This window comes from Salmo salar, chromosome ssa16, assembly GCF_905237065.1.
Source record: "Salmo salar chromosome ssa16, Ssal_v3.1, whole genome shotgun sequence".
Classification (NCBI taxonomy): Eukaryota; Metazoa; Chordata; class Actinopteri; order Salmoniformes; family Salmonidae; genus Salmo; species Salmo salar.
The window spans coordinates 51063521-51079772 of NC_059457.1; the positions used below are offsets into that span (position 1 = coordinate 51063521).

At 43.1% G+C, this 16252-nt stretch overlaps 1 protein-coding gene across 2 annotated transcripts; it reads left to right on the forward strand.

Moving 5' to 3' along the window:
- Window positions 1-292: 292 nt before the first annotated feature.
- LOC106574134 (uncharacterized protein C2orf72 homolog) lies at window positions 293-3724 on the forward strand. Of its 2 annotated transcripts, XR_006759782.1 has the most exons (4): window positions 294-1286; window positions 1573-1680; window positions 1775-2063; window positions 2098-3724. XR_006759782.1 is itself a non-coding variant. In XM_014149762.2 (3 exons), the coding sequence occupies exons 1-3, from the start codon at window positions 476-478 to the stop codon at window positions 1876-1878; spliced, it is 1023 nt and encodes a 340-aa protein (XP_014005237.2). In that variant the 5' UTR covers window positions 293-475; the 3' UTR covers window positions 1879-3724. The 2 variants fall into 2 exon arrangements, 1 of the variants encoding a protein (XP_014005237.2); XM_014149762.2 differs by having other exon boundaries at window positions 293-1286; window positions 1775-3724.
- Window positions 3725-16252: the final 12528 nt, after the last annotated feature.

The following is a 16252-nucleotide window of genomic DNA, read 5'->3' on the forward strand; positions in this document are numbered from 1 at the left end:
CTTCCTAACCTCTCCAACTGAAGATGCAGACCTCCTTCAATTCTTTATTCTCTGTTGTCTTCTTGTTTGTTTATAGTCTATCTCCCGGTAGTGCTGTCAAGATTACTCTCAAATTGTTTTATTTGCCTGTTATATCAGATGTATTAAAAATGAACTTCATTATGATGAAACATTTTACGGTATATTTGTTGGCTCAAAAAACAAGACAGACAACCCCGCCCATAAGACTGGCTAACCAATAGCAATAGGCATAGAGTCTTTAATCCCACCCTTTCTTCCGGTGCTTCTGTCCTTCGGCGCTTTGGAAGTTTCTTATGTACACACTTCATGTTTGTGCATGGAGCTCCCAAGTACAATAGTCCATGTAAATAAAACTTATCATTTGACGTTTTTTTTTTAAACTCTTTGGAGCGTGGTCTGAGCGGTGTGCGTTGTCTTGTAGCTAAATACTAAAGAGCAAAGAGGGCGATTTACTATGGCTTGTCCGATCTATCCAACGGACACACCGCAGCCCACCGAGGACATCGAATTTCAGCAAGTACTGCGTCAAATTGGAGGTAAAGAGAATATATACTTAGTAAGTGATGCCGTCAAATCGGATGAGGAGGACGAAGCCAGTGGGATATTAAAGGAGTTAATTCAGGACATGTTTCATAGCGGGCGCACTGAAAACCTTGGCACGAACCATACCAACAACAACACTAATGGTCAGGTTTATTCCTCTCCAAATAGTCAAGGGGATACTACAAGCGAAAATAATGGGACATGCGAAACAGTAATCAACTGCAAGACTTTGCCTCAAGCCCAGGGGAACAAAATACCTCTGTCAACGAGGCCAAAGGATTTAGTATTGAGTGCCAAGTCTATGGGGGAGGATAAAGGACCACCGAGGCTAAATGGGAACGTCCAAAAGACCAAAACCTCAAGCATGAACAGTTGTAGAAGAAAGCGAATAATAGACTCTCCTATTATAATATTCATATTTAGACAGGAGTTTTTCAGTGGCAGTGCAAACGCAATTTGCATGAAAGAAATTCTGAAGGATGTTAGGTCACGTGCGAAACGTGGCCGTGTCCGCCCAGCACTACTCGGGTTAATATGCTCAATAGGTGAGAGCAATGAGACGCGTGAATCAGTGGGATTTCTGGAGGGCCTGCTTCGTTCAGTGTTTCGGAAACATCCACCAGAAGCAATCTGGGCAGGGCATTTCATTCCCAAGACGGAGGATAGGATGCTGGCCATCAAGAAATATGCATGCAAAGCCATCTATTCGGCCCAATCCTCAGGTGAAATACACATTTTCAAATGTCCAGTTAGTTATTTTATGCACCGTTTCATAGGCCTTATGAATTGTTTGTACTTTTATCATTTTTATGATCTTAACTAATGTTTGGCTATAGGCATATAGCCTATGTAGGTAGGTCAGTTCATGACACACATAAGACTGGGGACATTTTTCATGCATTCGATATTCTCACAGGCTGGTGGACTTCAGAACAAAATAAACATTCATTAAGCAATCTGCCCCATAGATTTGCTGTCAAATGTTCATGCTCATTATTGCCTTTGCAGATAATTCTGAGGAAAGAGGGAACATGTTTTTCAGGCCATTCCAATGTTTGCCTTGGCCTAGAAGACACAGCAGCCAGGCCAACAACACTTCAGCAAACAGGGAAAGAGGTAAAATAAATGTTGTCCTCTTCTCATTCCGCTTTCCATGTACGTCCTTGACAGTATATAAGGTAGATAACAGTTCAATGTTGTTGTTTTTCAGGTGACACTGCTAGTGCAGAGGAAGGGATCCCTATGAAGACTGGTGTTTTGTCCGCTGGACCCCAGGCAGAGTCAGACAGCTGTAACCAGAAAGGACAGTCATGATGACACTCATGGGTCATGATTTCCCACGTCAGATTGTGGACAATACTCAAAAGTTGGTCTCAAGGAACATTGGTGTCTGTACAAGTCTGCCGTTAAGTCACATGACTGACACATTGGCCTTGCAATGGGTTGATGATCAGTCATGGAAGAGTTGCTACATTAGCCTGTGATTGTGAACAATTTGAATTTAGAGATAACTCAAGTTACACAACTTAATACATTTAGTGTACATGCGTATCTTGTGAGGTTACTCTGTTACATAACCATCCATGTATGTTGTCACTTGAAATAATTGTCATGTAATATCTGCTTTTGTTGTTACAAAGAGTTCACCTTGAATTGTAAAACAACAATGAAAAAATGTGTGACCAACAAACACTATGACCATTTACTTCATTCTGTCCGGTAAGTGTTTTGATGTTATTTTATTTTGCTTGACTTTCAATCAACATTAAGCAACTAGTGAGTTTGAAAACAATGTTTTTTAAAACAATATAGATTTAATAGGCGCAATGAGAAAGAGTTAGAAACAATTAGAAAGTCCAAAATGTTAGACGGCATGGTGCCTTAGAAATTAATTCGACACAAAAAGAAATGTCGGGTTAAAAACAACCCGGCCCTGGATAAAAAAAACAACCCAGCCCTGGGTAAAAAAACAAAAACCCAGCCCTGGGTAAAAAAACAACCCAGCCCTGGATAAAAACAACAACCCATTCCTGGATAAAAACAACAACCCAGCCCTGGATAAAAAAAACAACCCAGCCCTGGATAAAAAAAACAACTCAGCCCTGGATAAAAAAAACAACCCAACCCTGGGTAAAAAAACAAAAACCCAGCCCTGGATAAAAACAACAACCCAGCCCTGGGTAAAAAAAAAAAAAACCCAGCCCTGGGTAAAACAAAAACCCAGCCCTGGATAAAAAAAACAACCCAGCCCTGGGTAAAAAAACAACCCATTCCTGGATAAAAAAAACAACCCAGCCCTGGTTAAAAAAAAAAAAAACCCAGCCCTGGGTAAAACAACAACCCGGCCCTGGATAAAAAAAACAACCCAGCCCTGGGTAAAAAAACAACCCGGCCCTGGGTAAAAAAACAACCCAGCCCTGGATAAAAAAAACAACCCAGCCCTGGGTAAAAATACAACCCAGCCCTGGATAAAAAAAAACAACCCAGCCCTGGGTAAAAAAACAACCCGGCCCTGGGTAAAAAAACAACCCAGCCCTGGATAAAAAAAACAACCCAGCCCTGGATAAAAAAAACAACCCAGCCCTGGGTAAAACAACAACCCAGCCCTGGGTAAAAAAACAACCCATTCCTGGATAAAAAACAAGAAACAACTCAGCTACAAAAGTGTCAGTGCTCAACCTTAACATGTGTTGACAATACAACAGAACAGATTAATAGGAATGACATTTACTCTCACAAGTGGCCAAAAATAACTATCTGAAAGCCAGTTCCCCGCAAAGCCACATCTCCAGTCTTCTGATCTGACCCGGTGGATCATAGCTCAATGACCCAAAATCAACAACCCAATTTAAATAAAAAAATGGCTTGTTTTTAACCCAGCATTTGTTTTTGTGTAATGACAATAGCAGTTGCACTAATCCAACCATAATCCAATGGGTTATGGGTTTACTTTAACTTGTATTTAGATTTTAAACTAAAGAATTGTATAATTGCACTGTATATAGTTTGTATATGTATTGCTACATTATATTTCTTGTACGCCTCATTGACTGTTTTAATGCAATTCATTAATAGTTATGAAGCCGCTGCTTGTTATGGAACCAATGGAGTAAAACTAATGCAGTTAATTAATTACAATAAACTTATTTTCAAAGAGTAACCATGTACTCTATCTTTCTTTAAGTTATGTGAAATTACTGATTAAAAGGGGTTGATAACAAAAAGTTGTATTTTACTTTAGTGTAACGTGCTTGCTTTCTCCATCTACAAGTGATAGTTTGCTTTCTCGAATACTAGACATTATTGCTTCAGGGGCCTTTTATTGCAGGTTCACTAGGGTCCTCCGCTATAGTAGTTGATTCCCAGCATGTTCCTCTGCTCAGGTTTGTTTTGTTGCAGCCTTATTCTTATTCTAAACATTCCTCATCAATCTACACACAATACCCTATAATGACAAAGCGAAAACTGTTTTTTAGACATTTTTGCAAATGTATTACAATAAAAAAACAAATACTTTATTTACATAAGTATTCAGACCTTTTGCTATGAGACTCGAAATTGAGCTCAGATAAATTGTGTTTACATTGATCATCAACATTGGGATGTTTCTACAACATGATTGGAGTCCACTTGTGGTAAATTCAACTGATTGGACATGATTTGGAAAGGCACACACCTGTCTATATAAGGTCCCACAGTTGACAGTGCATGTCAGAGCAAAATAATCAAGCCATGCGGTCGAAGGAATTGTCCGTAGAGCGCCGAGACAAGACTGTATTGAAGCACAGATCTAAGGAAAGGTACCAAAACATGTCTGCAGCATTGAAGGTCCCCAAGAACTCATTCTTAAATGGAAGAAGTTTTGAACCACCGATAATGCAATTACTAACTAATATTTGCCATATTTGAATAATTATTGTACCAACTTATCGCCAAGGTTCGTGCAAAGTGAAACTTGAATACAACTGTAGATCTGAACTAATTGGATGGTGAAACTTGCATCCTGCTAACCAGAAAAGCAAGATGAAGCAAAGTCAGGACAATAATAACCTACCCAGGGACTGCGGTTGAAAATTAGCCGGCTTAAACCGGCACTTTTACTGAAACGTTGATTAATGTGCACTGTCCCTGTAAAAATAAAATAAACTCGAACTCAATTCTTGTGCTGCCAAGAGACATACATTTTTTTGTTGTAAAAGAAGAAGAAAAAAGCTGTAGGCATTTAGAATTTAATGTGGAGTGGAGTTTATAGTTAGGTGATGATATCACGTCCCCCGAATACCTTCAAAAGTATTCGACAAAAATCATTCATTCTAAAAACACCGTTTCCATCATTTGTCGACAGAAAAATCCACCCCTCTCGAACGGATAAAAATGTTGTCTCCTATATATGCCATTTCCATTACCCATGTCGCAAAGATTTTATTTGCGACATTGCTTATATCGAAACCTGCCTAACATGATGACCAAACCGGCTCCGAGCGTGCATCCCTGTGGGCCATCGTGCGCATGTTGATTTGTCTATCCCCACCAGACACTTTCAAGACATGCAGGTTAAAATACCAAAAACAGCCATGAAACAACTACTGTATATTCATTTGGGGAGAGGTTGAAACAAATCAAATTATATTTGTCACATGCGCCGAATACAACAGGTGTAGACCTTACCGCGAAATGCTTACTAACAAGCGCTTAACCAATAAAGTATATAAAAATAATATAAATAAACTAAAGTAAAAAAGAAAGTTACATAACAACAACGAGGCTATATACATGTGTCACGTCCTGACCATAGAAAGCTGTTATTTTCTATGGTAGAGTTGGTCAGGGGGGTTTTCTAGTTTAGTTTTTCTATGTTATGTTCTAGTTTTGTATTGGGTTTTGTTTGGGATGATCTCCAATTAGAGGCAGCTGGTCCTCGTTGTCTCTAATTGGAGATCATACTTAAGTAGGTGTTTTTCCCATCTGGATTTGTGGGAGATTGTCTTTGAGGTAGTGTATGTTTCACCGCTGCGGCACGGTTTGTTATGTTGTTATTCCGTTTGTTTTATGTATTGCATAGTTTCACAGTGAAAATAAAATGTGGAACGACACACACGCTGCACTTTGGTCCGCTCCTTCCTATGACAACATGGGTACCAGTACTGAGTCAATATGCGGGGTACAGTCTTGTCGCGGTAATTAGGGTAATATGTACATGTAGGTAGAGGTAAAGTGACTGCATAGATAATAAACAGTGAGTAGCAGCAGCATAAAAAAGGGGGTCAATGCAAATAGTCCGGGTAGCCATTTGATTAACTGTTTATTTTATTTAACCTTTATTTAACTAGGCAAGTCAGTTAAGAACAAATTCTTATTTACAATGACGGCCTCCCAGAAGGCAAAAGGCCTCCTGCGGGGACTGGGGCTGGGATTAAATTAATAAAATAAAAAAATATAGGACAAATGACACATCATGACAAGAGAGACGCCAGAACACTACATAAAGAGAGACCTACAACTTAGCATGGCATGGCAACATAGCATGGCAGCAACACAGCATAGCTACAACATAGCATGGCAGCAACACATGAAAACACAGCATGGTAGCATCACAACATGACAACAACATGGTAGCAACACAACATGGTACCACAAAAAATGGTACAAACATTATTGGGAACAGACAACAACACAAAGGGCAAGAAGGTAGAGACACCACGCGAAGTAGCCACAACTGTCAGTAAGAGTGTCCATGATTGAGTCTTTGAATGAAGAGATGGCGATTAAACTGTCCAGTTTGAGTGTTATTTGCAGATCGTTCCAGCCGCTAGCTGCAGCGAACTGAAAAGAGGAGAGACCCAGGGATGTGTGTGCTTTGGGGACTTTTAACAGAACATGACTGGTAGAACGGGTGTTGTATGTGGAGGATGAGGGCTGCAGTAGGTATCTCAGATAGGGGGGAGTAAGGCCTAAGAGGGTTTAGCAGTCTTACAGCTTGGCAGTAGAAGCTGTTAATGAGCCTTTTGGACCTAGACTTGATGCGGTTAGCTGATACTTAAAATACCTATCCAGGCATTGTAAGATCTGGCATGCGTCCCACCGCCTTAGCAGAGGAACGCACCGACTGTCTGCAGTCTACTTCTAGTTTCATGCAAAAACAATTGCACCAAACATCTTAGCTATATGTATAATTGTGCGACTAAGAACTCCTTGGCAATAACGTCAAAATGAATTACAGATTTCTTGATTATCTTAGACAAAGATTATGGATATACTGACAAGATACATTTCTCTCTGCTCTAACAATGGGAGTCATTGTCCTCAAAGCGGCACAGAGGGCTGTCTAGCTCTCGCCTATCCTTTCTTTGGATTGGTGGATACATGTCAGTATTGTAATCCTTTTTTGAATATTTGATTACAGTTGTTGATGTCAACCGCCTGGTTTCAATGGAGAGAGATGCTATGCTACTAGCCTCATACCATGAATATGCATAGCCAACTTGAGACAACGCCGATATGAAGTGCTTTTTCTCAAAGTTGCCGGGATGTAACGTGCCCTACTTATATCAATACACTAGTAACAACTTTATCATTGCGAAACTTCTATTCAATCAAATTAACCTCACGTAGCAAATAACATTCTGACCACACCGCTCGTGTCGCGTGCGTTGCAAAAGAAATTTGCACATACATGTTATTCAATCATTGCACCCACACTGCTCGCGCGCGCCAACGAGCGTCTGCGTTGCCAGGCGCTAAAATAGAAGTTGCTTCTATTTGTGATGCAGAACGCGATGCAAGTCCTGCCTCTCCCATCTCCTCATTGGCTTTTAGAAGCATATAATCACGTGCCATCTCCTCATTGGTTATACCCATGTGGGTGATTGAAAGATGAACTGAGGTCGGTCGGTCGTTGTGGTAATGCACCTTAGATGCCAGTCGCCATATAAAGTCTAAAGAAGAAAAGCCTGGAAGGAGGAGAGATTACTAGAAAGGATTTGGTTGACCATTTTATGTGTGGATTAATTGTCGGAGTAGAGGACCTTGTGCATTTCAGGTAAAATAACAACTCAACGTTTATATCCCAGGACAAATTAGCTAGCAACAGCAAGCTAGCTAACTAAATAGGACAAATTAGCTAGCAACTGCAAGCTAGCTAGCTAAATTGCCATAAATGTTTAATGCCTTTTGACAAAATAAATTTGCGCACGATGGCGCACGCTGGACGCACGTGCGCGTCCAGTATGGATGTCGTGCGACATCGTGCGCAAATAGATTTTTGCAAGCGTGAGCAGTGTGGGTGCAATGATTGAATAACATGTATGTGTAAATTTATTTTGCAACACTCGCCCACGTGACGCGAGCGGTGTGGTCAGCGTGTAAGCCATTCATTTTTGTTGTTGATCAAATTCGACACTCTCTTTGACCTACATACAAAAACTCTTCGCTTGGTGGGCGAAACAACAAAAAAACGCCACCTGCTGGAGGTATACAGATTTTCTGCCGAGTTGGGCCTTTCGCTTCCTCTTCCTCGGTTTTACTGCTTCTTCTTCAGTGGATTTTTTTATGGCGATTGGCAACCAACTTTAAGCTGCATTATTGCCATGAACTGGACTGGAGTGTGGACCAGAGACAGGGAAGGTCTAAATCCTACCCAATGTTCTTGTCTCTCTAAGGAAACTAAATACATAATTAAATACTACATCCCCTGAAGATTTCCCCAGCAGTTCACTTAATGTTGGCTCTTCAACCCATTACTGCTCATATCTAATAACAAACCTTTCCCTCCCATATTTCTTCCTCTGTTTAAGATTCATTTAGACTATTTTGAGGAAGTGTTACTGGCTATGTTGTTGCTATGGTGGCTCAAAAGGGACAAACAACAGTAATATTGCAGCTTTTTTACTTCGTTCTTCAAGCTAAGGTCTTTAAGGAGTATGCACAGGCATTCGCATCGCATAGGAGCAAACTGAACCTATATATGTGGACACCTTTACTCAATACAATGGAATCACTTATGAGAGGTGCTCTTATCTCATATTTCTTACCACATCCTCCACATTTTTATTATCATGTTTAACTGCTATATGTGTACCCTGTAATTACTCATGGGTCTATAATTAACAACTGATGTGAATTCACTGTCATTATTTCTGACAGAGATTTTCTGTCATTATGTCTGACTCTACGTTCTGACTCTTCGGTGGGGTTTAGCAGCAGATTTCCTTCCAATGTTATGGTGCGTTACCGCCACCTATTGTACTGGAGTGTGGGACAGAGACGGAGAAACTAAATCTTACCTACCAGCCCTGTTTCTCTTAAAAAAGATAACAACATTTTTGAGACTGTATGTAATGACGTTCTACTCAATATACTCTTTGAACTAATTTCCTGTATCCCCTTCTCCCTCATACTTGATCTCAGCCTCTCTCTTTCCCTCTGATACTGCCCACACTGTGTCAATACATGCTCCACTGTCTCTGTTTCCTGGCAATAATCACACTTTCCTGTTGGATGCTTTCCTATCACATTTAAAGTCTTGTTCGACCGACTGTGTCCCACCCTTAATCTTGTAAAAAAATAGCCTCCTCTGTTCTGTCCCTTCCTGCCGTCTTCCCCTCCCCAACTTTCCTCTGTACTTGAAATAAATGCCGGCCCTTAGTATCTCTATTCCACTGCTCCTGCCGTCTCTGGAGCATCACTGTCCATATCAGGTTTTTTAACCTGGCATCTCTACACCACCACTGTCCATATCAGGCTTTTTGCCTCTGCCTTTCTCATTGAAACCACAGCCTTAACATCCCCACTACTAAGTGGTTGTTTAGCCAGTACTTCAACTGACTCATTCCCCTCCAGTCCCACATGGGCTGGGACCCAAGTAAATCTTATTTGTATACCCATCTGTGTAATCTTGCCATGGGTTTGTAGTAAATCATAAAGCAGGTCTTGTCTGCTATGTGAACTAAAGGACTGCAGACTCATCAACACTGCACATGAATCAGAGCAAATAACTATTCTGTCTGGATTGACTTCCTCCACCCACTGCAAGGCCAACAGTATGGCCATCAGCTCTGCCGTATATACAGCCAGACGATCTGTAATACATTTCCTGATTTCCACCTCACATTCCTGCACTACAAATGCTGACCCAGTACATCCTGTCCTTGGATCTCTTGAATCGTTGTAAATGGCTATAAAATCCAGATACATAGTATGCAGACATCTCTTAAACAAATCAGATGGATCAACCCCCTCCCCCTATCTTTCTGTAGTCTCTCCAACACAGTTCTATATCAACTACTGGAAGTGGGAGTAGCCATGGAGGGTTTACAGGTATAGCGACCGTTGGACTAAACTCCCTTCCATACAGTCCCATCTCCGTCGCCTGGGTATTACCCAACTACCCAAAACTTGTGTTCTGTCCTCGCTCATGTTCCCAGGATGCCTGTAAAATGTATTTCGCAGGATGAGACACCTCATGTCCCTGTAGGTTGACCCAATAATTAATTGCCAGCTGCTGTCTCATAATCTGCAATGGCATATCTCCCATCTCCACCTGTAGTGCAGACACTGGGGATGTCCGAAACTCCCCACTACATATTCTGAGCCCTTGCCTCTGATTGACATCTAGCCTTTCTAATGAGGTCTGGGCCGCCGAACCATACACTATACTGCCATAGTCTATTACAGATCGAATCAATGCATCATACATGGTCCTGAATGAAGCACGCCCAGCCCCCCACTCCTTCCCCGTCAGACAGCGCATCACATTTAGTACCTTCTTACACTTTTCAGGTCAGTCTAGTGTCAAAGTACAGCCCAAGGAACCTGAAGGCCCCCACCCTCTCCTGGTTTCTCCCAAAAACAGTTGAAGTGGGAAGTTTACATACACCTAGGTTGGAATCATTAAAACTTGTTTTTCAACCACTCCACAAATATCTTGTTAACAAACTATAGTTTTGGAAAGTCGGTTAGGACATCGACTTTGTGCATGACACAAGTAATTTTTCCAACAATTGTTTACAGACAGATTATTCCACTTATAATTCACTGTATCACAATTCCAGTGGATCAGAAGTTTACATACACTAAGTTGACTGTGCCTTTAAACAGCTTGGAAAATTCCAGAAATCGATGTCATGGCTTTAGGAGCTTCTGATAGGCTAATTGACATAATTTGAGTAAATTGGAGGTGTACCTGTGGATGTATTTTAAGGCCTACCTTCCAACTCATTGCAGCTTTGCTTGACATCATGGGAAAATGAAAAGAAATCAGCCAAGACCTCAGAAAAAGAATTGTAGACCTCCACAAGTCTGGTTCATCCTTGGGAGCAATTTCCAAACGCCTGAAGGTACCACATTCATTTGTACAAACAATAGTACGCAAGTATAAACACCATGGGACCACGCAGCCGTCATATCGCTCAGGAAGGAGATGCGTTCTGTCTACTAGAGATGAACGTACTTTGGTGCGAAAAGTGCAAATCAATCCCAGAATAACCGCAAAGGACCTTGTGAAGATGCTGAAGGAAACAGGTACAAAAGTATCTATATCCACAGTAAAACAAGTGCTATATCGACATAACCTGAAAGGCCGCTCAGCAAGGAAGAAGCCACTGCTCCAAAACCGCCATAAAAAAGCCAGACTATGGTTTGCAACTGCACATGGGGACAAAGATTGTACTTTTGGAGAAATGTCCTCTGGTCTGATATAGAACTGTTTGCCCATAATAGAAAATAGAACTGTTTGCCCATATTGACCATCGTTATGTTTGGAGGAAAAAGGGGGAGGCTTGCAAGCCGAAGAACACCATCCCAACCGTGAAGCACAGGGGTGGCAGCATCATGTTGTGGGGGTGCTTTGCTGCAGGAGGGACTGGTGCACTTCACAAAATAGATGGCATCATGAGGTAGGAAAATTAGGTGGATATATTGAAAAAACATCTCAAGACATCAGTCAGGAAGTTAAAGCTTGGTCGCAAATGGGTCTTCCAAATGGACAATGACCCCAAGCATACTTCCAAAGTTGTGGCAAATTGGCTTAAGGACAACAAAGTCAAAGTATTAGAGTGGCCATCACAAAGCCCTGACCTCAATCCCATAGAAAATTTGTGGGCAGAACTGAAAAACTGTGTGGGAGCAAGGAGGCCTACAAACCTGACTCAGATACACCAGCTCTGTCAGGAGGAATGGGCAAAATTCACCTAACTTATTGTAGGAAGCTTGTGGAAGGCTACCCAAAATGTTTGACCCAAGTTAAACAGTTTAAAGGCAATGCTACCAAATACTAATTGAGTGTATGTAAACTTCTGACCCACAGGGAATGTGATGAAAGAAATAAAAGCTGAAATAAATAATTCTCTCTACTATTATTCTGACATTTCACATTCTTACAATATAGTGGTGATCCTAACAGACCTCAAACAGGGAATTTTTACTTTTTACTAGGATAAAAAAAACTGAGTTTAAATGTATTTGGCTAAGGTGTATGTAAACCTCCGACAGTAAAAACTGTTGAGAAGCCTTTTTGTCCTAGACTTGGCACTCCGGTACCGCTTGCCATGCGGTTGTAGAGAGAACAGTCTATGACTGTGGTGGCTGGGGTCTTTGACAATTTTTAGGGCCTTCCTCTGACACCGCCTGGTGTAAAGGTCCTGGATGGCAGGCAGCTTAGCCCCAGTGATGTACTGGGCCGTACGCACTACCCTCTGTAGTGCCTTGCAGTCGGAGGCCGAGCAATTGCCGTACCAGGCAGTGATGCAACCAGTCAGGATGCTCTCGGTTGCAGCTGTAGAACCTTTTGAGTATCTGAGGACCCATGCCAAATCTTTTTAGTTTCCTGAGGGGGAATAGGCTTTGTCGTGCCCTCTTCACGACTGCCTTGGTGTGTTTGGACCATTCTAGTTTCTTGGTGATGTGGACACCAAGGAACTTGAAGCTCTCAACCTGCTTCACTACTGCCCTGTTGATGAGAATGGGGGCGTGCTCGGTCCTCCTTTTCCTGTAGTCCACAATCATCTCCTTTGTCTTGGTTACGTTGAGGGATAGGTTATTCTGGCACCACCCGGCCAGGTCTCTGACCTCCTCCCTGTAGGCTGTCTCATCATTGTCGGTGATCAGGCGGCTTGTGTCGTCTGCAAACTTAATGATGGTGTTGGAGTCGTGCCTGGCCATGCAGTCGTGACTGAACAGGGAGTACAGGAGAGGAATGAGCACGCACCCCTGGGGGGCTCCAGTGTTGAGGATTAGCGTGGCAGATGTGTTGCTACCTACCCTCACCACCTGGGTGCGGCCCGTCAGGAAGTCCAGGATCCAGTTGCAGAGGGAGGTGTTTAGTCCCAGGATCCTTAGCTTAGTGATGAGCTTTGAGGGTACTATGGTTTTGAATGCTGAGCTGTAGTCAATGAATAGCATTCTCACATAGGTGTTCCTTTTGTCCAGGTGGGAATGGGCAGTGTGGAGTGCAATAGAGATTGCATCATCTGTGGATCTGTTTGGGCAGTATGCAAATTGGAGTGGGTCTAGGGTTTCTGGGATAATGGTGTTGATGTGAGCCCTTACCAGCCTTTCAAAGCACTTCATGGCTACGTACGTGAGTGCTACGGGTCTGTAGTCATTTAGGAAGGTTGCCTTCGTGTTCTTGGGTAAAGGGACTATGATGGTCTGCTTGAAACATGTTGGTATTACAGACTCAATCAGGGACATGTTGAAAATGTCAGTGAAGACACCTGCCAGTTTGTCAGCACATGCCCGTAGCACACGTCCTGGTAATCCGCCTGGCCCCGCAGCCTTGAGAATGTTGACCTGTTTAAAGGTCTTACTCACGTCGGCTACGGAGAGCGTGATCACACAGTCGTCCGGAACAGCTGATGCTGTCATGCATGCCTCAGTGTTGCTTGCCTCGAAGCGAGCATAGAAGTGAATTAGCTCGTCTGGTAGGCTCGTGTAACTGGGCAGCTTCCGTTTGTAGTCTGTAATAGTTTGCAAGCCCTGCCACATCCAACGAGCGTCGAAGCCGGTATAATACGATTCAATCTTAGCCCTGTATTGACGCTTTGCCTGTTTCATGGTTCGTCGGAGGGCATAGCGGGATTTCTTATACGCTTCCGGGTTAGAGTCCCGCACCTTGAAAGCGGCAGCTCTACCCTTTAGCTCAGTGCGAATGTTGCCTGTAATCCATAGCTTCTGGTTGGGGTATGTACGTACAGTCACTGTGGGGACGACATCCTCGATGCACTTATTGATAAAGCCAGTGACTGATGTGGTGTACTCCTCAATGCCGTCGGAAGAATTCAGTCTGTTCCAGTCTGTGATAGCAAAACAGTCCTGTATCTGCTTCATCTGACCACTTTTTTATAGACCGAGTCACTGGTGCTTCCTGCTTTAATTTTTGCTTGTAAGCAGGAATCGGGATGATATAATGTGGTCGGATTTACCAAATGGAGGGCGAGGGAGAGCTTTGTACATGTCTCTGTGCGTGGAGTACAGGTGATCTAGAATTATTTTCTCTCTGGTTGCACATCTAACATGTTGATAGAAATTAGGTAGAACTGATTTAAGTTTCCCTGCATTAAAGTCTCACCGGAGCGATTTCCTGTTTGCTTATTTCCTTATACAGCTGACTGAGTGCGGCCTTAGTGCCGGCATCTGTCTGTGGTGGTAAATAAACAGCCACGAAAAGTATAGCTAAAAACTCTCTAGGCAAGTAGTGTGGTCTGCAATTTATCACAAGATACTCTACCTCAGACGAGCAAAATCTAGAGACTTCCTTAGATTTTGTGCACCAGCTGTTGTTTACAAATATGCACAGATCACCTCCCCTCTTCTTACCATAGTGTGCTGTTCTATCCTGCCGATGAAGCATATATCCCGCTAGCTGAATATCCATGTCATCATTCAGCCACGATTCCGTGAAACATAAGATATTACAGTTTTTGATGTCCCGTTGGTAGGATATTAGTGATCGTATCTCGTCTAATGTATTGTCCAATGATTGCGCTTTGGCGAGTAATATTGATGGTAACGGCAGCTTTCCCACTCGTCTTCTGCGGATCCTAACGAGGCACCCCGCTATGTATCCTCTGTACCTGCGTCTCTTCCTCTTGCAAATAACTGGGATGTTGGCCTTGTCAGGTGTTTGGGGAATGTCCTGTGCGTCCTGCTTGTTGAAGAAAAAATCTTAGTCTAATCCGAGGTGAGCGATCGCTGTCCTGATATCCAGAAGCTCTTCTTACATACATGTGATGTTAAAGCTATTCAGCAATAGCTTGTTGGCCTCGCTGGGTCCTTCCCTGGCTTCTGGCTTGTTGGTCTCGCTGTGTCCTTTCCTGGCTTCCGGATTGTTGGCCTCGCTGGGACCTTCCCTGGCTTCTGGCTTGTTGGTCTCGCTGGATCCTTTCCTGGCTTCCGGATTGTTGGTCTCGCTGGGTCCTTCCCTGGCTTCCGGATTGTTGGCCTTGCTGGGTCCTTCCCTGGCTTCCAGATTGTTACCATTACTGACTCCTTTCAGCTGCCTGGTAGTTCCCCCTCCTCCCACAATCTGTACAACATCAATACCTTATCCAGTGCCTCATCATTAAGATGGGCCAGCATAACACACCTCGTCTTTCCCAGGTGAAGTTAACCCAGCCTTACCTGTTGCCCTTTTCATCTCTGCCATGGTAAATGGTGCATTCAGTGCATCATTTACATCCTCCCTCCTATCCAGCACTCCAGGGTGCTCCTGTCTCGTTCTCTCTCCCCATCATCTGGAAAAGTTGCCAAGCTTTGACAAATGCTTTGACCATCATCTCTGCCTTCTCCTCATCTGTTACTGTCATATCCTCCCCACTCGTCAACACTGGATAGTCCCACTCCCTTCTGACCCCACTCATCCTCTTAATCATTCACCACAATTTCCCCACAAGTGTCGCCCATCCAAGAACCGACGCCAACATGACCTCTTTGCCTGACAGATAGTTCTCCTCACTAGAGCCTGCTTACACTGAATCAGATGTTGGAAGTTATGCATCCTTTTCAGTACTCTAAATGCCCTGTTCCTACTCCTCACCGTTGCTCCACACTCCTCCGTCCACCATGGGACTGCTTTCCTCTTCTCCTCCTCCCTGAACTCTTAGGTATAGCCTCAGTAGCTGCCCCCACTAACGCTGTTCTCACCCAGTTATTCATACTATCCACATCCCTTCTCATATCCACCCGAGCCATCACCTGCTCACTCAGCTCCTGAAACTGATCCCACTTTGCCCTTCCAAACACCCACCTGCCTACTCCACCACTGACACCTCCTCCTCCCTCCGGCCTACTGTGCATACTATGGGGTAATGATCCCTCCCTACTATCGACTCCTCCCATACCCCCCAGAGAGTGTTGTGGGCATTAAAATCCCCACACCACATTACCTTAATTCTATCCTGGCCCTCCAAACTCTCCAGCACTTTTAGGTCCAATATCTGACAAGGATTATATACTGAACAAAAATATAAATGCAACACGCAACAATTTCAAAAACTTTACTGAGTTACAATTCATATAAGGAAATCAGTCAATTTAAATAAATTCATAAGGCCCAGATCTATGGATTTCACGTGATTGGGCAGGGGCACAGCCATGGGAGGGCATAGGCCCGCCCACTGGGGAGCCAGGCTCAGCCAATCACAATGAGTTTCTCCCCACAAAAGGGCTTTATTACAGACATAAATACTCCTCA